Source organism: Coenobita brevimanus, chromosome 93, assembly GCF_032717465.1.
Source record: "Coenobita brevimanus isolate Jiangsu-jjx chromosome 93, ASM3271746v2, whole genome shotgun sequence".
Lineage (NCBI taxonomy): Eukaryota > Metazoa > Arthropoda > Malacostraca > Decapoda > Coenobitidae > Coenobita > Coenobita brevimanus.
This window is the reverse complement of record NC_137046.1, coordinates 28,468,314-28,489,549: the sequence shown is the minus strand read 5'-3', so window position 1 is coordinate 28,489,549 and position 21,236 is coordinate 28,468,314. Positions and strand designations below refer to the sequence as shown.

At 39.5% G+C, this 21,236-nt stretch overlaps 1 protein-coding gene across 1 annotated transcript in view; it reads right to left on the bottom strand.

The window, feature by feature from the left end:
* The window catches only part of Wdr81 (WD repeat domain 81), a 523,698-nt gene that overhangs the window by 226,107 nt on the left and 276,355 nt on the right, over nucleotides 1-21,236 (bottom strand). Inside the window, exons 21-22 of the mRNA XM_080282279.1 lie at nucleotides 9,151-9,800; nucleotides 8,743-8,918 (exon numbers count right to left, since the gene is read on the bottom strand). Of these exons, the coding sequence (XP_080138405.1) occupies nucleotides 8,743-8,918; nucleotides 9,151-9,800 (826 nt within the window). The remainder of the gene's footprint in view (nucleotides 1-8,742; nucleotides 8,919-9,150; nucleotides 9,801-21,236) is intronic.

Here is a 21,236-nt window from a genome sequence, read left to right as displayed (position 1 = left end):
GTTATCCAAGGCTGTAGGTAATCCTACTGGGTCCCCGGAGGATGGCTGCTGGCGTCACTAGCAGGTAATGGCTGCTGCTCTTCCTCAACCTCCCTCATAAATCCTTCGAAATCACACTCAGAATCACTATCTTCGTCCACAGCCATGGAAGGTCCTGCTTCTGCCTGTCCTAGCACTCTGTAAGCCTTCACTGCTGCCAGGATCTTGTCTTGGTTTTTTATTATGGTCCTTACGTTGGCTTCATTCATGTTGTAGGCCTTGGCAATGTCAACTTTCCTCTCCCCTTTCTTCTTCCTCTCGATGCTTTCTAGCTTGGTGGCCTGAGGGAGGTGCCGACGCTTCTTGGGGTTCTCAGAAGGCTTCCTAGGCATCGTGAGCAGGGTAAAATGCAGTAACAAGGGCAGAAAATGCAGCAAGAAAAAGGCACCTTGCAATGCGAACTATGCAACTGAGTGGCGCAGTGGCGGGAAAAATTTAAACAAAACATCACGTGACAGCAGAAGCGTTTTTAATTGGGCGGCATCACGATCACGTCACGATAGCGGGCGGGGAAGGCTACTTGATCAGAAGTTTTCATTGGCTATCATCATCATGGGAATGTCCAGTATGACCGTGTTGGACCGGGGGTGATCGTGCTAGAGTGAACTCTGCGGATTTCACCCACTTCTCGGAGCTCTGTGCGTGTTATGCTAACACACTCGTGTTGCAGTAATTAAATCGTATTAAATAATACTAATTATTTGCTCTCCGTGCTGGACGTGAATCGTGCTGGACTAACGCGTGTTGGACGCAAGGGTACTGTATAACCTAGTATTGTGAGTGTAATCTTAAGTTTAAGTATTATGAGTATAGCTCATAATTTAGCCATTAAGTTTTACATTTAAGTCTAGTCTTAGTTGATATTCATAATGTGAACATGATTCTGATATTGACAGAGCTAAGTCAAGTATTAATGTGAATAATGGACCAGCGCTTGCCAACAAAGACGTGTAACCGCGAAATTTAGCAGAAGTCGAAAATCAAGAATATCTTCCCTTTATATTCTAATCTAGAGATTTACCTGCCGAAGTAAATAGATTTCCCCTTTTGTACTATGCACTGGTGAACTGAGATGTTTGAAGTAAGAATGTTGAAGGTTGTCATTTGTGAAGCACGAAATTTATGTAACTGAATCCTGTTTGCAGTCACACAGGCATGTAACCGACAAACGGTAATAAAACTGTCTGATTTCTTAATTAATTTGGCTTCATTATGATTAAAGTTCCCATACGCTCATTACAAAAATTTCAACATCGTAAGTCACTTTTCTATGTACAGTATGTTGAGTGCAAATGTATCTTTTGTATTCACTGAAGATCCTAGAGAATTGATAATAGCATAAAGTAATCAGTTAAAATTTTAGCCGATTTCCGAATACTGTCTTGATGCTTATAAAAGGCGAGAAGCCGCACCAAACAATTCTGATAATCTTTCCTCATCGTTGCAGACAAAGTTATGGATGGCTGTGGCTAGCATCCCAAGGATTCGAGCGTTCTAGCTGCGGCCTAACCACTATCACACTAAATCACCCCCACCCCCTTTAGTTCAGGGAAACAAAGTGAATATCGGTTGGTCCATTTGTCCATTTGATTGCAGTCCATGTGATTACTGATCCTTTTGATTATTGTGTCTAGTTTATATAAGTTTCTTCAATATTATTATCGTGTATTTAGTCGACAACGCTCTTTGGTGATAATCTTTAAGTTTCTTCCCGATGAGTCCGTCAGAGGCCACGGGACTATATCCATGCGTATCAGTATTCTTGGAATATTAATCTAGTGTGTAAAGATACAAATTTCTGGGGTTATACTTTAAATCCTCATTACTGAATATTAATTTAATTCGTGAAGATTCATACTTCTGAAAAGTGTCACAGTATTCTTGAATATTCAGTTTGAGAAGATTCATATTTCTGTTGATAAAGATCCTCGTTATATTGTGTTTAGTATCATTCCCAGTTTGAAGAGTAATCTGTATCTCAGTTCTTAATGCTGAGTAAATCTTAGGTTAAGTCATTTTTTACTTTGAATTTTGCTATCCTCCAAGGAGTGGTACAGACGAGGTTGAGTGGCCCGCAAGGTGTGCTAGTATCTGGCTACTCATGCCCACTCTAATAAGATCACGCTACTTCATTTCTCATAAAGCCATATATTTCCTAACTAGATCACACCCCACCCTATTCCTCATAATTTTCTATAATTCCTGTCGTTACAGTACACTTTGTGCTTGTAATTGTTAAGTTCTTTCTGTCCTTCATTTTGTGCCTATAATTGTTCTTTAAGTTCTTTCTGTCTTTTGTTTTGTGCCTGTACTTGTTCTGTGAGTTCTTTCTTTGAAGCTTGTAATAGCTTTATAATTGCAACCAGGGACACCACCTCCTTCTGCCCAGCTTGAGACCTTGTCTGCACACCTGCTTCCATGTCAAAAGTTACTCTCACCGCAGCACTTAAATTACTCACACTCCTGACACCAGTGTTACGTCTCCGTCCCATACTGCCACAAGCTCCAACAGCAGTAGTTCAGTACAGGAAGGACATTGCCCAGTGACTTGTTCTTCCTATGGTCAGCCTTTAGGTGTACAGTACACAGGATCAGCTCAGGTGTCGTAAATAAACACTGGATTCTTAAGTTCACTTTCTTTTCCAAATAATTACACTGAATGCTTTTCAACTTCACTTCATGATTCTCACAAGCACTGGAGCTACACAAACTTTACTAACTGCAATAACACTTAATGCTTGACAATACTTAACTAATTTCACAAATACTGATGATATACAAACTTCACTGACACTGCATTACACTCAAACTGAACTGAAAACTGACTGTATTCACTCTAGTCTCTTCCCCATCATTATATAAGCTTGCACTGTTCTAGAATTATCTACATTTTCCAAGAACAACAGTTGCCAACTTGGAGATACCCAAAACATGACAGAGTTTTCTTACACTGCATAACACTGTAAATTATTTAGCACACAAACTTGAATTAAATTACATAATTTAACAAGCAATCACATAACTAAAACATTATATGGAAAAAGGGCACAAAAATTAATGCATAACTTACAAAACAACTACACTCACAAACAACATGTAAACTGGCAACTCTGACTCGTACCGGACCTTGATACCGTAAACATCAGAAATCAGTGAGAAATTTCTCAACTATCTAACTGGCAAATCCTAATTCTTAACATCATCATCATCAGCCATTACGAGTCCACTGCTGAACAAAGGCCTCCCCCAACCTTATCCACGAATTCCTTGACTGAGCCACTCTTTGCCACGTTTTCCCTGAAAATTTCTCTATCTCATTTCTCCACCTCCTGTCCGGCCTTTCTGCTACGCTTACAATCTCTTGGTGTCCAGTCAGTGAGCCTCTTGCTCCATCGGTTATCCCTTATTCTTGCTACATGGCCTGACCACCTCCATTTCTGTTCTTTTATAACTTCTATAATATCTTTGACTTTAGTCTGCTCTCTCACCCAAGTTAATCTTTTCCTGTCTCTTTATGATATTTCCAAAACTGACCTTCCCACTGCTCTCTTAGAATGAATTTATTTTCCGTTGATTTTGTCAGAGTCTAGGTCTCACAACCATACGTCATAGCTGGAATTATACATTTGATAAATACTTTTAGCTTCATACAAACTGGCATTCTACTTTTCATAATGTCTCTATGTTTACCAAAAGCTTTCCATCCAATTGTAATGCTGCTTTTTATTTCACTGTCATGATCTTTTGTTAATTTCAGTAATTGTCCTCCTTGACTTCTTGAATAATTTCTTCACTTATTCTGGTGACGCACTTTGGTGTTTGTGGATTAAACATTACTTTAGTTTTACTCTCGTTCATCTTTAGCCCTATTTTGAGACTTTCTCTGTTCAAGACATTTAACGTTTCTTGCAATGTCTCTGATGTTTCTGAGATTAGGCCAATGTCATCTGCAAATCTTATATGGTTTAGCTTCTCTCCATCTATGTTAACCTCTTTGTTTTCCCAGTCTAGCTTTCTGAAAATACTTTCTAGGCATGCTGTACATAATTTTGGTGAAACTGTATCTCCCATATGAACGCCCTTCTCAATCTTAATTTTTTCTGAGTCCTTATGTAATTTAACTGTAGCAGTTCCCTCTTTATATATGTTTTTGAGCAGTTTTACAATGTTCTCATTCACTCCTTGCTCTCGCAATGAATTTATAATTGCTATGTGCTCCACTGAGTCGAAAGGCTTTTTGTAATCAACAAAACCTAGGCATAGTGGTTTATTACATTCTGTAGTTTTCTCAATTAGCTGATTCACTGTGTGTGGATGATCAGTACAGTAGTTGAATACCCGCTTCAGAATCCAGCCTGTTCACGAGGTTGGTTTTCTTCCAAATTTGTTGTTATTCTGTTCGTACGGACTTCAGTGAGGAGTTTGTAAAAGACTAATAATAGGCTAATGCGTCGATAGTTACTAAGATCTCTTGAGTTATCTTTTTCGTAAAGTAAAATAACTATTGCATTACACCACGTTTTGGGAATTTTCTTCTTTTTTATACATTGAGTAAATAAGTGGGCAAGCCTGTTTTGTACTTCTACTCCTGCATCCAACAGTAAATCTGCTGCTATTCCATCTTCTCCTGAAGCCTCCACTGTTTTCATATTTTTAAGTGAAATATTTACTTCATCTGGTTTTATCTCAGGTGTTACACTTGAGTCAATTGAAAAGTTAGCAATTGGTACAGTACTACTGTCTTTCATGCACAATTTTCTACCAATAACCACACCAATCCAATAACCACACCGTTCCCTGCTGTCCAAACTCCCTTGCTATGGACTAACGTCTTTTGTTCCTTTGATTTCTTCTTATCTTAGTGACAGGAAAATAAGAGTAAAAGTAGATGATGTATATTCGAATTTCCACTCAATTAACGCCGGCGTGCCGCAGGGATCAGTTCTGGCGCCAACCCTATTTCTGGTTCATATTAATGATCTCTTATCTGTCACTCACAATCCCATTCACTCATATGCAGATGACTCAACACTACATAGTTCATTCACACTCAGACATCCATTTACAAAGTCTAATATCTCTACCTCTCAGCTCAATACAGCCATCTCCATAAATCAAGATCTATCTACAATCAGTGAATGGGGACAAAACAACCTTGTCTCTTTTAATGCTAGTAAAACTAAATATATACAGTTTACTAATAGACAGATATTGCCAGATTCGTACATTACCTTCAGTGCTACTAATGTTCCCATCTCCAAAAGTATTGAAATTCTTGGTGTCTCACTTAACAGTGCCCTCAGCTGGACCTCTCATGTCAGATCACTTGCTAAAACCGCCTCAAAGAAACTTGGATTATTGTACAGAGTCCGTAACTTCTTCGCCAATGAGCAGTTAGCTATAATTTATAAGAGTCATGTGCGCTCTCAGCTTGAATATTGCTCACCCTTGTGGAATGGTTGTGGAGAGGTTGCATTAAGACAACTAGACAAAATTCAGAATAAAGCTGTTAGAATCATTAACAACCCTGCCATTACATATAAACTACCTCCCCTGCAAGTAAGAAGGAATGTTGCCTCCCTTGCATTATTTTACAGATATTTTTTTGGCAAATGCTCAGATGAAGTTGCGTCCATGGTGCCACCTCTCCATGCCTTCCCTCGTGCTACACGGGCATCTGGTAGCGCTCATGACTGGAATGTCACTCAACCATATTGCAGAACTTCTGCCTATCAGAATTCTTTCATTCCCCGAACTGCATCTCTCTGGAACTCGCTTCCCCAGAGTTGTTTTCCTCCAAATTTCAACCTACAACTGTTCAAGTCTAACTGTTACAGACATTTTATGAACAGAGGACACCAGTAATCTGGTGTATGGATTATTTTTTTTCTCCATTTGTTTTTCCTTCCTCCGTTCTGTTATTAAAAAAAAAAAAAAAAAAAAAAAAAAAACAACTTAACACAATGTACACTTAATCACACTGAACATACTGTACACTATACAGGTCTTTATCACTAATTTGCATCAGCCATGTATTAAAATTATTGAATTACTCTACTGAACCTAACATACAATTTATATAAATTTTATATACTGTACTGTACTCCTCTATCCTTCTTTCCATCCATCCTCTTCTGTCTTTCTTTCCTTCATTCTTTCCTCTTTTTTTTGCCTATGGGTGACTTTACACTCCCTCTTCTGTCTTTCTTTCCTTCATTCCTTCCTCTTCCTTCTGCCTGTGGGTGACTCTACACTGAGTGACAAGCCAAATGGTTTCCTGTACACCAGGAAACCATTTACTAGGCTGGGTGGTAACCATATAACCGAATTTTGGCGCCTGGTGGTTTAGTGGGTAATAACAGCACTCCAGTCGGATTAAGCCGGTAAAGGTTTATATCCAAGAGGTGATTGGGGTTTATTGCTCACATAATGCCACTCAGGGATGAGTGAGGCTGGTCACTCTCATCTTAAATGCCAGGACCAACTTGCCTAGCCCCGGACTCCTACGCTCCTCATGGGGCAACGTAGGATTGGATGATGGATGGATGGATGGATACACTTATTCACTACTGTCACTTAATCTCTACCACTGTCAAAAATGTTTGCAGGTAAGTCTGAGGAAATAGTGCCATGTAAGCTGCAGGAAGACTCATTGCTGGTGAGGGGTTGGCCCTCCCTAGGTATTACTTTTGGCTTAAAAATGTCTGAGATCTTCTTTTGGTTCTAAGTAAGTTTGAACAGGACAGCCTTATGCTTCACACCTCCAGTGATGCTGAGTTTAGGTTGTTGTTAGTCACCATTTTGCCGACTTAGGATCAATTTTGTCAATTATTTTTTGCCACGTGGTCAATTTTCGAAAATGATTTCTTGAATGAATATTCTGGAGCCATGCCGACTTATGTATAGTATAATTATGACACAGACAATCAAATGCCCCAGCAGGACTGGTCTGTGCTGTGAACCGATGTTCTCTTGTGGTCGACACAGGGAAAGTGTCTGGAGGTTTGATTCATGCATGGATGTTACATTTGCATCTTTCCACCCAGTTAAAAGGGACACCATAGTAGGCTCCTCATGAGCCTGCTAACTGATTACATGTATGTGGTTAACACTGAATGTTGTAAAAGTTTCCCTGGCTACAGGAAACCATTAGGCTTGTCACTCAGTGTGGAGTCACCTAAGTAGGTAGCACTACATCATGTGAGCAGTTGATGGTCACCATCATCTAACACTATGACTGATGACTGGTGAGGGTCATGATGAAAATGACGATGATGAGGTTGACAATGATAACAATGATGACAACAGCGACAACGATAATGATGATGATGCAACTGGCTCAATGTCACAACCATAGATCATGGCTTTTAGTGTCCTGATTTTTAATCATAGAATTTTGTCTCCTCTTAAGGGGTAAGAGTACATCTTCACTGTATGACTGAGACATGTATTTAAAACATGATCACACAAAAATCAATTGTATAGCAAAGGCCATTATAGTTGGGCCATTAATGGGGATATATTTTTGGCCAATGGTCAACCAAATGTGATTAAAAATAAGTTTTAAATGTATCTAAACTGACAGTTATTTCTCTTCATTAAACTCTGCTTGATGCCTAAACTCAACATCATAAAACCATTCCATCACTGACACTAACACACCCGAAGGTGAATGAGTTTATAGGTCATTTTGGAACAAACAAATGACTGTTGGCTTGAGCTTTGGCAATTGAGTAAGTGAAAATGGTGATTGTGCATCGACCAGTAAGGCTATTGTATGATAATGATTGTACAGAATAGTGAAAATCATGCTGTATATTGTGAATGATCGCAAAGAGATTATACATAGTTTTGTTTCGTTTTTAAAGGCTCCAACATGCTTGCATGCATCGGCCTTGGTCACCTAATGGCTGCTCTCCATGCTGCTTGACTTCTGGCAACTTCCCTATTCAGTCTCTAATCCCTGAGGTAACAATGACCTCGTCCCAGGTTTTTTTTTTCTCTACCTCTCACAACCCTAACGTTAACATTTCTCACTTTCTGGATCCAGTTATTCTCCCCCATCCTCTCCACACACCCAAACCATTTCAATCTACCTCTCCTCATGACAACACCAATGTACTCCAGTCCCATCCTACCTCTCAGCTCTTCCATCATAAACCTAGCCCCCACAAGCCTCGCACTCAGGGACACACTGCACATCCACCTAATCATTGTCATTTCTGTACATTTGAACCTGAGAATATAATGTAAAAAGCAACATAACCACTTTCAGATGGGAAGAGGTCTGGGAAACAGGGTGGGCGAATAATATGATAGGTTATTGTTTCTTATTACAGAAACAAACTTGGTTGTTGTATGAGGATATGGTTAAACACTGACTGCCCATAGGTACTCTATTTTGAAATACCTTAACTTCAGTCATGTTAGAATTTTAAGTAATGCAAGCATTCTTGGACTCCACATTCTTTCTTTATGCCCCATCAGACCTAATAATGTTGCCCATATAACTCTTATCATTCCTATATCACCATTTTTTTTTAAACGAATATTTTCATCTGAGTTTCTCTTTCTTTTTCAGTGTGACCATACATTGTCAGTGTGATTACACACTGTATCAGGCCTTAGCTTTCATATACAGCTCTTGACTGGCAAACATCATGGCAGTCAACAAGGATGAAAATGAAAAATCCATGCTCAGACCTGGAGGTGTTCCATGAAGGTTCCATCAGTAAGGTAGGGAAGAAGGTGTTGGAGAAGAGCCATGGCCCCCAGCAGTCCCCCTTCCATAGTGGGTGACAGCTTGCGGCGACATGAGGCAACCAACTCACAAATGTGACAGAGGTACTGCAGCAGGATCACCTGTTCACCATACAGGCCTGTAATGGGATACTGCCAGTGTGAGTGGTAAGTATAAACTTAATATTACATGAACGTACTTAACAAACACCACTGGTGTCCTCACCTAACTATTTGGTATATGATAAGGGTATACATAATAATCAGTTATAAGGTATAAACTCTTCATATGTAATAAATGGCAAAGTTGATTATTTTGTGGTAATGTAATCAGTAATAAAGAGGATAATGAATCATGTATACTATACTCACAAGCAATTTCTGACAGACAATGAAGAACCTTCTTTGCATAAATGTCCCCAAGGATGCGCTTCCTGGTGACAGACAGTTCATCACCAGGTTGAATGGGTATGGGGGTCAGTGCACCGGAGTCTGGGAGGTAGCAAAGCGTCAGCATTCTAAGCAGGTTACGGGTAATGTAGCGAGCAGTGAGGACAGGACCTAGCCTGCCTGCCAGCCATAGGACACTCTCACAGCACACATCAGACATATTTTGGCTCAGATCTTCTTTCTGCAGACCTCCTTCAGTCTGACCTCTGCTAACATCAGCAGTCTCAGGTTCTCCTGAATACCGTTCAATCCCTTCTCCTAGGTCAATGTTGGTGATTATTTTTTCTTTCTCTAGCCTGAAGTCTGGGAGGGAAGTGGAGTATCCAGCTGCAGATTTCAACCGAGTAACTTTAGGGATATTTACAGAAGTAGATGACGCAGCAGAGTAGACAGATCCCAAAGGAGTTGGTGTATCTGGGCCACTCTCAGCACCTTCCCTCTCTTCATCATCCTCCCCATCCCCACCACTCATTGAAGGGGAGTGGGGAGAAGGGCACAGGGATGGAATGGAGCCAATACCTTCCTGTAGTGATACCTCATCTAAACTCAGAGTCTCAGAAGCCACTGGTGACCTGTTCCATACAAAGCAAAACATACTGTAGGTATGGTTATCCATGTATAGTAAAGTACACTACAAAACTCCCTCATCATCAACAGGACCTTTTTTTTTTTTTTTTATGGTTTTGACTACACAAGGATTTTTTTTTTTTTTTTTTCCCCCCAGCCAGGAAGTCTTTATCAATAACCAGTATTTCTACAGCAGGCACTGGCAGTGTCTTTTTGTCAACCCACCAGTCACCTGCTTTCAGTTCCCATTTCCATATACAGTACCGACCTCACTCTCTATCTACCTGTTTATCTGTCTATTACCAGATGCCTTAATCCCATAACAGGTGACCTCAAACAAATTGCCTCCATGTCGCCCTGTCCACCACCATTTCACCGCCTTGCTCCCAGCTCACATCCCCCCCTCTCTCATGCTCAGTACCTCTCCACTCCATCCCTCCATCTCATTCTTGGCCTCCCCCTCACTTTAAATAACAAAATATTCTTATGGTCCGTAGCTCCTTCTGTGGAATGTAATCAAACATTTACATAAATATGCACTAGGCAGTGCCAACCTGCTATCTTTGTTGCCGTACATACACAGCGACAAGCCTGCTTTCGGTTCTACTATTTCCATCCAACTTATGCCACTCACTCTCACTTTTAATAAACAACAAAATATTCTCAGAGTCTATTGCTCTTTCTCTGGAAAATAAGATTTACATAAATATATACCAGGCAGTGCCAGCCTGTCTCCTATTGCCAGTTGTACTTAGCTAGTCGTCTGCTTTTGGCTTTACTCATTTCTATCTATGTATGGAGAGGAGAAAGTGTGAGAGAATGGGAGTATGGATGGGGTATATGTGCAGGAGTAGGTGAGAATGAGAGGGCAAAGGAAGGAGTATGTATAGTTGTGAGTAAAAGATGGAAGAGGAGCATAAGACAGTATGGATCAGTTGGATCAAGGATTGTGTGGGTAAAGTTGAAAGTTGGAATACAAATGTGGGCGATTGTGTGTGTGTATGCGCCAACGCAAGATCGTGCTAGAAGAGTGAGAGAAGAGTTCTGGACAAATGTAGAAATGTGCATGGAAAAGTTTGGAAGGAATGAGAGAGTGTTTTTGATTGGTGATATGAATGGTAAAGTTGGGAATATGAAGGTGGATGGAATAGTTGGTGAGTGGGGTGTGCCTGCTGAGATAGATGAGAATGGGAATGCGTTAGTGGACATTTGTGCTGGGAGGGGGTTGGTGATAGCCAATACCCTCTTCAGGCATAAAATGATCCACAGGTATACATGGCGAGTGATGAGAAGGGTGGGTGGTGAACTGAGTGAAAGGAAGGCAATGACTGATTATGTGTGTGTGGATGAAAGGATGCGAAGATGTATATTGGATGCAAGAGTTTATAGAGGTTGGGGGAGTGGACTTTCTGACCACTACTTGGTGGTGGCCAGAATTAAAGTTCAAGTAAGATGGAGGAATAGAAGAAGGGAAAGACGAGAGGAAGGAGTAGTTGCAAGGAGAGTGGAAAGGTTACAAGAGGATGAGAAAAAGGCGGAGTATAAGAGAGAAGTGGAGGAACGATTGGGCAAATATGAGTTGGAGCAGATGGGGGACGTGGAAGGTGTGTGTAGAATATTTACAGAAGAAATATGTGCAGCATGTGATGTGGTGTGTGGAAGGAAGAGAAGACGGAGGGGGGTGCAAGGAACAGCGTGGTGGACTGAAGAGGTGAAACGGGCTGTGGCACAAAAGAAGAAAGCATACAATGAATGGATGAGAAATAGGGGCGTGGAAGAAGTTGAGAGGCGGAAGAGAGAGTTATATGTAGAAAGAAAGAGAGAGGTGAAAAGATTAGTAAGAGAGAGTAAGAAGAGAGTGGATGAGGAATTTGGAAGGAATTTGAGTGTAAAGTGGAGGGACTGTAAGAAAATGTTCTGGAAAGAGGTGAAAAGAGTAAGACATGGTGGAAGTGAAGTTAGCAGGGGAGTGAAAGATAAAAATGGTAGATTACTAGTGGAGAAGGGAGAAAAAGTGAGCAGATGGAGAGAACACTTTAAGGAATTGTTGAACGTGGAGGATGGAAGTAATGCGAGTATAAGTGGCTGGGGAATGGCTGGGAGAAGGAGGGAGGTGAGAAGACAGGAAGAAATCAGTAGGACAGAAGTTGTGGAAGCAATGAAGAAAGTTAAATCAGGGAAAGCCCCAGGAATTGATGGAGTGTGTGGTGAAATGCTGAAGCATGGGGGAGTGATAGTAGTAGAATGGATGTGGAAGATGTGCAGATTGGCCTGGGAGGAAGGTAGAGTCCCGGAGGATTGGAAGTCAGGTATAATTATTCCCTTGTACAAAGGAAAAGGGGAAAAAGAAGTGTGTGGTAATCATAGGGGCATTTGTCTTCTTAGTATAATAGGAAAAGTGTATGGTAGGATACTTATTGACAGAGTTAGAGAAAGAACAGAGAAATTAGTTGGAGAAGAACAGGGAGGCTTTAGGAAGGGAAGAGGTTGTGTAGATCAGATATTCATTCTCAGATCTTTAGTGGAAAAGTTTCTAGAGAAGGGAAAGAAGTTGTATGCGGCTTTCATGGATTTGGAGAAAGCATATGACAGGGTGGATAGACTAGGATTGTGGAAAGTGTTAAGAATATATGGAGTAGATGGGAAGTTGTTGAATGCTGTGAAGAGTATGTACGATGGTGCGAAGGCTGCAGTGCGTGTGGATGGTGAACTAAGTGAATTTTTCTCTTTGAAAGTTGGGTTGAAACAGGGATGTGTCATGTCTCCATGGTTGTTCAATCTGTACATGGAAGGGGTAATAAAAGAGGTACAAGGTAGGGCAGTGGATGTTGAAGTGGCCCTGGTAAGAGAGGATAGTGTTTGGAAACTCCCTGTACTGTTGTTTGCAGATGATACTGTGTTGTTGAGTGAAGACGAAGGGGAGCTGCAAGGCTTGGTGGATGAGTTTGGGAGTGTGTGTAAGAAACGGAATGAAAAGGTGAATGTAGGGAAGAGTAAAGTGATGGTCTTTGAGAGAGGTGAAGTCAGTGAATGTACAGCGAGGTTGGATGGTGAGGAATTGGAAAATGTGAGTATGTTTAAGTACTTGGGTAGTGTGATGAGTACGGATGGAGGTTTGGAGGGTGAAGTGCTTGAAAGGGTACAGCAGGGAAGAAAGGTTGCTGGTTCTTTGAAAGCAGTGATAAGAAACAGGGAAGTGAGCATGGAAGTGAAAAAGTTACTACATGACAGTATTGTGATACCAACTCTAACGTACGGAAGTGAAGCTTGGACGTTGTTGGAAGGACACAAGTCAAGAGTGAGAGCCGTGGAAATGAGTTATTTAAGAGGAGCCTGTGGAGTCACATGGAGAGACAGGCTGACGAATGAGGATATAAAGGAGCGTTGTGGTGTTGATGTGGATATGATAGGAAGTGTTATGAGGAACACACTGAGGTGGTTTGGCCATGTGGAGAGGATGGAGGGTGAAAGACTGACGAAGAGAGTGTAGGTGAGTAATGTGGAGGGGGAAAGAGGGAGGGGGAGGCCAAGGATGAGATGGAGAGATGGGGTGGAGAGGTATATGAGAGAGGGGGGTGTGAGTTGGGAGCAGGGCAGTGAAATGGCGGGGGACAGGGCGACTTGGAGGCGATTTGTTTGTGGCCACCCCAAACGGGATTGAGGCGTCTGGCAATAGATAGATAGATAGTATCCCTCTCACCTTTAATAACAATAAATAACAATATTTTTAGTAAACAATATTTTTAGTACCTGTAGCTCAACAAGTTTTCAATATGAATGGTGCATATAAAGGAAATACAGTACATTTTTAATCATTAAAAATTATGTTAACATACAAGTGGTTGCATAAGTGTCATGCAATGATTATATAAGGCGACCATCAAAAAATCAGTATCTACGGGATTTGTGTATCAACATCACCTTAAGAACATAACCCTTGTTGATAATAATGGAGACCTGTATCATACTGTAAATGCTTTCCTATTATCATAAGCAAGGCCCTATTTCCCACTAATACATGAAAAAGATTAAGGAAAAGAAACAAGAAAGTATAAAAATTACTGCTTTTGCATGGCCTAAATGACATTTCTCACTCACAGCATGTGAATTTTGGTAATTCTATGGAAAATGACTGTAAGACAATTATGACACCATGCAAGCATTAGAAGCAGTAATGAGAGGAATCAACCCAGACTCTGGACAATGATGAATGCGTGCATTACTTCATGTCTCCTGTATAATGGCATACACAGCAAGAACAGCTTTTCCCAAAACCATCAAAGACTCATCCCCTCTTTGAAAAAGCGCATCATAAGCAGATTTCCTATGCCTTAGGCTATGAGGTTATCCAAGCTGTGTGTGCCATTGGAGTCTTATTACTATTCACCTTTTTTGCCTCATGAGCCTTTCTTTTAATACATCCCTATCCTCCTTGCTTAGATTTCTTATTATCACCACATGTTTGAACTCTTCAGTATCCTTTAGCTCTCTTGATGTGCTCAGAATTTCACCTACAATTTGTGTATTGCAAAAGTCACTCTGAGGGGTGTCTATCCATCTATCTATTGCCAGACACCTTAATCCTGTACGGGGTGGCCACAAACAAAATGCCTCCACATCGCCCTGTTCCCAGCCATTTCACTGCCCTGCTCCCAACTCACACCCCTCTCTCTCATATACCTCTCCACTCCATCCCTTCATCTCATCCTCGTCCTCCCCCTCCCTCTCCCCCCCTCCATAATTTTTAATCCTGCTGAATTCTACCATATCCTTGTCATTAATAATTTGTTAACTTGCTTTATTCAGTTCTTACAAAATTTCCTCTCCTCTTTATCCCTTTCTGTTACTGATATTTTGTTTCCTTCTAGAACAATACTATCACTGACCTATTTCTTCCTACTACAGTATGTCTCTCTCTCTCTCTCTCTCTCTCTCACTTTTTTTTTTTTTTTTTTTTTTTTTTTTTTTTTTTTTTTTGGCTTCCTTAGCTCCAAATACAGTTGCATATGTTCTACTCTCAGTCTTGCTCCTTACACCAATGCTCCAGTCTTCTAGCATTTTACCTTTATTCCCTGTTATTTTGGTATATGTTTTGTTTATCTGTTCTTTGCATTTGTTGGCTCTTTCATCTGGTTATTCTGACTCTGAATAGTCCTGCCCTTCTCCACCAAATGTTTACCTTTCTCTTGTGACTCAAAGTCCTGATTCACCATTAACTGTTCCCTCAGTTGTTTAATTTCTGACTTCATTTCAACTCTCTCATTCCTTTGTTTATTTTGTTCACCTGCTGGCTCTTTATTTTTTTTCTCTTAGCAATTTAACCTCTTAAGTTTACTCATTCTCAAGACAAATTAGCCAGATTTACGGTTCTGTCATTTTCTTCAAACCCTTCAAAGTCACCACCCTTTTGTATTCCTTTACCTCCACCTCCTCTAGACAGGGGTGGCAATCTCTGCATACTGAAAGACAGAGGGAGAGAGGACAAAAACACTTCACACATTACATCAGAAGCATCGATACGATGAACACCACTTGACTGGATGGGATGTAAAAAGTCAATGTGTATTTACCTATTTGTATTTACCTATTTGCAGTATACAGGAATTGAGCAATGCTAGTGTTGTCCTGTCTCCATATCCACATTTATCAACTCTACCTTTACACACATGAATGTTTTTCTCATGCACCACCTCTTTGTCTAAGTCGTTCCAAATATTTAAGTATTTACCTAATATACATAATTGTGATATACACGGAATGTACTATGCTCGTGGGTTTCCGTCACTGTTTCTCAGTAAGTCAAATTTAGCTTTAAACTCGTTTAAGTTTTTAGACTGGACGATCTCTTTGTCCAGGCTATTCCATAAGTTTATACTTCTGTAAGGAAAGCTATATTTCTTGATATCCTTCAAGCAGCTTGACTTTTTCAATTTCATTCCGTGTCCTCTTGTTGCTCTCTTATCCAATACAAACAGATCTTCTTTGTCAATTTTATCTACTCTCACCATGGTCTTGAACACTGCAATCATGTCTCCCCTCTTTCTCCTTTCCTCTAAGGAAGGCAAATCTAGCTTTTCCAGTCTCTCTCTGTATGACAGGTCTGCCAGACTGGGGACCATCTTGGTTGCTGTTCTTTGTATTCTCTCAATCTTGTTCATATCTTTCTTTTTGTGTGGGGACCACACTACCGCTGCATATTCTAACCTGGGGCAGATCATGGCCACTATCAATTTTTTCATCATCTCCTCATCCATATAATGAAATGCTACTCTTATGTTAGTCAAGAGTTTATAAGTCTCTCCAACTATCTTGTTAATGTGCTTTTCTGGTGACAAACTATCTTGGACCAGCACTCCCAAATCTTTCTCTTCTCTCCTTTTTGTGATTAATTCATTACCCAACAAATAATTCAGTGATGGCCTCCTGGTACTTTTACCCATTTCCAATATTTTACATTTCTTTACATTAAATTTCATTTCCCATGTCCGGCTCCAATCGTGTATTCTATCCAAATCCTCCTGCAGTATTTTACAGTACTCCTCAACCTCTACCTTCCTCAAGATCTTTACATCATCAGCAAACAGACTTGCATAACGGTTCACTCCATCTACCATATCATTTACGTAAATCAGGAACATTACTGGCGCCAACACCGAGCCTTGAGGGACTCCAATTGTTATTTCCCTCCATCCAGACATCCTATCCTTTATTACTGTCCTCATTTGTCTGTCTCTCAAAAAGTCTCTCATCCATTCCAGACGTTTCCCCTTTAGTCCTCCTATATATTCTAGTTTCCACATTAGTCTCTTATGAGGTACCTTGTCAAAGGCCTTCTCTAAGTCTAAGTACACATAATCCACCCAACCATCTCTCTCCTGTACCACGTCAATCGCTCTTGAGTAAAAGCTCAACATGTTAGAAACATGAGTAAAAGCTCAACATTAGAAACACATGACCTTCCACTTCTGAATCCAAACTGACATTCAGCCAAAATATTCATCTCTTCCAGATATTTTATCCATCTGTCTTTCAGGATTCTCTCACACAATTTTGCGACCATGCTGGTTAGAGACACTGGTCTATAATTCAGGGGTTCTTCCCTGTTTCCTCACTTGTAAATTGGTACCACATTTGCCTTCTTCCATTCTTGTGGCACTTTCCCCTCTTCCAGTCAGCATATGATTAAACTGTGAATTTTATCCGCCAGTTGTTCTCTGCATTCCTTCAGTACCCAATTAGAAATTCCATCAGGTCCTGGGGCTTTCCTTACATCTTGAGTTTCCAGTAATTTATACACTTCCTGTACCTCCACTTTTATATCTTTCATCACCGGAACATTTCTAATCACTCCTTCTCCTTCCACAAGCTCCTTTTCTTTAGTGAAAACTGACTGGAAACGTTTGTTCATTATTTCTGCTTGCATTGCCGCATTCTTATAGACCTCTCCTTCTAGTTTCAGTTTGGTGATTCCTTCCTTTTGTTTCAGTTTGCCATTAACAAATCTATAAAACAGTTTGGGTTCATCCTTGCATTTGTCTATTATACCTTTTTCAAAATTCCTTTCTTCTTCTCTATGTATTCTTGTGTATTCATTTCTTGTTCTTTTATATTCTTCCTTTGTTCTGTTGTTACCTCTCTTTCTCCAATTGTTCCATGCCTTATCTCTCTCTTTTTTTGCTATCATACACCTTCTATTAAACCACTCCTTTTTCCTGTTTTCTTTCTCTCTTACTTTTGGTACAAATTTTTCCACTCCCAAATTATAGAGGTCTAGAAAAACGTCCCACTTCCTCTGTATCTCTCTTGTTTCTCTGAATATTCTCCAATCTGCATTTTCAAAAAAGTTTCTGAATCCTGTAAAATTTGCTTTCCCAAAGTTGTATCTTCCCTGTCTATGAAGCTCGTCTCTTGGCTCGACGTTCCCTATTAACATCTGGATCTCAATGACCTCAGAGATATTTCAATGATTCTATTACATCGGGTTCTTTGGTAAACAGTAAATCTAACCTTGCTGGTGTGTCCTCACCTCGAAACCGTGTCTCTTCTTTGACTCATTGCGTCATCACATTATTCATTATTATATTTAATAACATAGTGCCCCACGAATCCTTGCCGCCTCCCGAGTACCATTCCTCCCAGTTCACCTCTTTACAGTTAAAATCACCCACCAAAATTATATTATTGCTTTTCTCAATTATTTTTTGTAAATAGCTGGCCATATCTGACATCTCATGGTATCCGTCATCCTTCCATGCTCTCGTCTTAGGGGGAACATACACTACCGCCATATCTCTCTTAACATTCTCTCCAGTTTCTAATTTCATATATATCACTTCAGCCCTGCCTTCTCCCATTTCCACAGTATCTACATTTATGTTGTTCTTCACTGCTATCATCACTCCTCCTCCCGTTTTTTCTTTTCTGTCTTTTCTCCACAGTTTGTATTTACCATCTCCCAAATGAACATCAATATCTTCTCGTAATTTGGTCTCTACAAAGCACATGACATCAGGTTCATGTTCTCTCAAGAAATCGTTAATTTCGATCCTTGTCGATATGAAACCCTAAATACCACTTCCTTACTTTCATATCCATTACTCTCCAAAAAAAAGTTTTACATTCTTCCTCTGTCCTCTTATCATTTTTTTCCTTTACTTCTTCCTTCAATTATTTTAAAACTTCTCTTTCTTCTTCATTCAAATCTTTTCTTATTATAATATTTTCCATCCCTGCCTCTTTGCTTAATTTCCAGGTCAATTTAAGTATCTCATTTATTACACTTTCTGATGTAAACTTGACTCTCATTGCTCTTGTTTCCCCTTTCTTATAAGGCCCTATGTGTTAGGACTCCATATTATAATTACAAATCATAATAGATAGATAGATAAATAGATAGATAGAGAGACAGATAGAAGCAGGGAGTCAGATGATGAGAAGGTATTGTGTCTGCGAGAATCGAGCAATGCTAAACATGCTTACACACTCTTAACTCAAGGAATGCTTGATAGGCACACGACAGTGCCTAGTGACCATACACACACATACACACATACTCACACACAGGCTTCTTAAACTTTCCATCCACAAGGAACACACGTGATACGTCTCCTGTTTCACCAGAATTTAGGAAAGAGAGCTCAGAAGGAGACAAGCCATACAAGAGGCAGGTCGCAGGGAGAAGGGCTTGGCAGATAGAGAGAGAGACAGAGAGAGCGAGACAGAGAGATAGCTAGCGGGACTGGACTCTATACTCCGCTCTGTGTGAGAGACTTGTTAATATTTCCAAGGCAAATAAAAATAGTCCCATACTATTCTTTACCTCTCCTGTCATTACATGACAAATGGGAACTCAAGATTAGCTACTTACAAAACTACTCCAGTATAATAACCGCTCGTCCACAAGTCTAATATATAGAAAACTCCACTACAAGTAACTACAAAGTCTTTTTATGACATTTGGTAGCAGCGAACGTATACGAACCTCGTCTATGAATCAACATTGAATTCCTACAGAATATCAAGATTGAAAACAAAAAGAATACCTCTCACAACCAACAACACAACCAGCTCCTAACAGTATTCTCTCCAACCAGCCCCCTCCGTCTCCCCGATCATCATGCTGATGCAGAGGTGAAGAGATCACACGACGCCTTGCAAGTAGTTTAACAAAATATTGATACGATCTTGCAATTTCTACGACGAATCAGCAAACTACAACCATCTACAATCAACTACAATTAACAACTCTACGTCGTCTGTATAATCCTCTACACGCACCTACAACTAGCGGCAGTCTTCATCCCACAACGAGTAAATCACTAGAGAAAAGGACCGAGAAAACATCGACATAGAAAAACGGATCAAACAAACGAAGAGTGAGACACGACTCACAACTCATCTTACTCACTCATCTTCACTCAAGTTACTCATCGCTACTCATTCACTCACCACAGCTACCAGTGTGGGAAGTCGACGTCATCATGCGTGCTTGCTGAAAAGACGCCACGTCAGTCAACTCACCACCTGCACCACCAGTCACACCATTCCCACCACGGTAAAAATTAGTGAGTTACATAGTTACTTCATTTATACAATACACAGTGATAGACAATAAGCTTCTGCACAAACATATAAAATGTGTTGTATAGTTACAGCTTAAATACACATACTTACTTCAGTTATCTGCATAACTCAAAAACTAAATAATCACCAACAATAAATATTCTACACAGTATATATTCACTCATTTATTATAACATTTATTTACTACCAACGAGTGTTACCATTTATACCTACATAAAATACGTGTTTCATACATACAACTATACATTATTATATCTACAAAGTGATAAAGAAAATATACCATCACAGTTACTCAGTGAGCGATTAAAAGAACTGTATTAAACATTTATTAATTAAAGCTACCTAGTGGAAAAAAATAAATTAAGTTACAAGGTAAACTAGAAAAAAAAAAAAAAATGGCCAACACAAATGACGTTAGCAAGAGTGAACATCTTCAACACAATCGTGAAGACAATGATTTCCACACAGTGCTGACACACATATTACCCACGATAGGTACAAGTGAACAACAAATCAGTGTATATAGTTAATACTGTATATATGTATATATATTTTTTATATAAAATAACAAAATATGGGACTATACAATATCATTTTCAGTAATACCTGTGCAATATAAACTAAACTTTAAAAAAGTACCCCAAGGAAATTAGCCAGTAATTATGCAACCATGAACAACATGGAAAAAGCGTACACAAGCGAAGAAAAACAAACTATAGAAAATCAATACATACAAAAAAAAAAAAAGAAAGACAGAAAGAAAAAGTAAGAAAGAAAAAAGAGAAACAGAGTAAGATCACATAACAAACAAATGAAAATAAGTGTAAGTGTTACTACATATGTCAAAATACCACATAAACTACAAACAAAAAAGCAAATTGTTGTCTCCACAAGCAAGTGGCATGACACATCATCACTATCATCGACCGCAGTATATGTTAGGACTGCAATTACTACAATTATGTAACGACAAACGACTGCATTATGTTACACTTGCTACAATTATGTAACTACAAACGATATGTAACAATTATGTAACTCCATATTATAATTATGTAACGACAAACGATTGCATTATGTTACACTAACTACAATTATGTAACTACAAACGATATGTAACAATTATGTAATGACAAAAGATTGCATTATGTTACACTTTGCCAATTATGTAACAGTTGCATTAACAAGATGTAACTTTTATGTAACTTTAACTACAATTATGTAACTACAAACGATATGTAACAATTATGTAACGACAAACGATTGCATTATGTTACACTTTGCCAATTAACAGTTGCATTAACAAGATGTAACTTTTATGTAACTTTAACTACAATTATAAGGCCAAGACACTTATG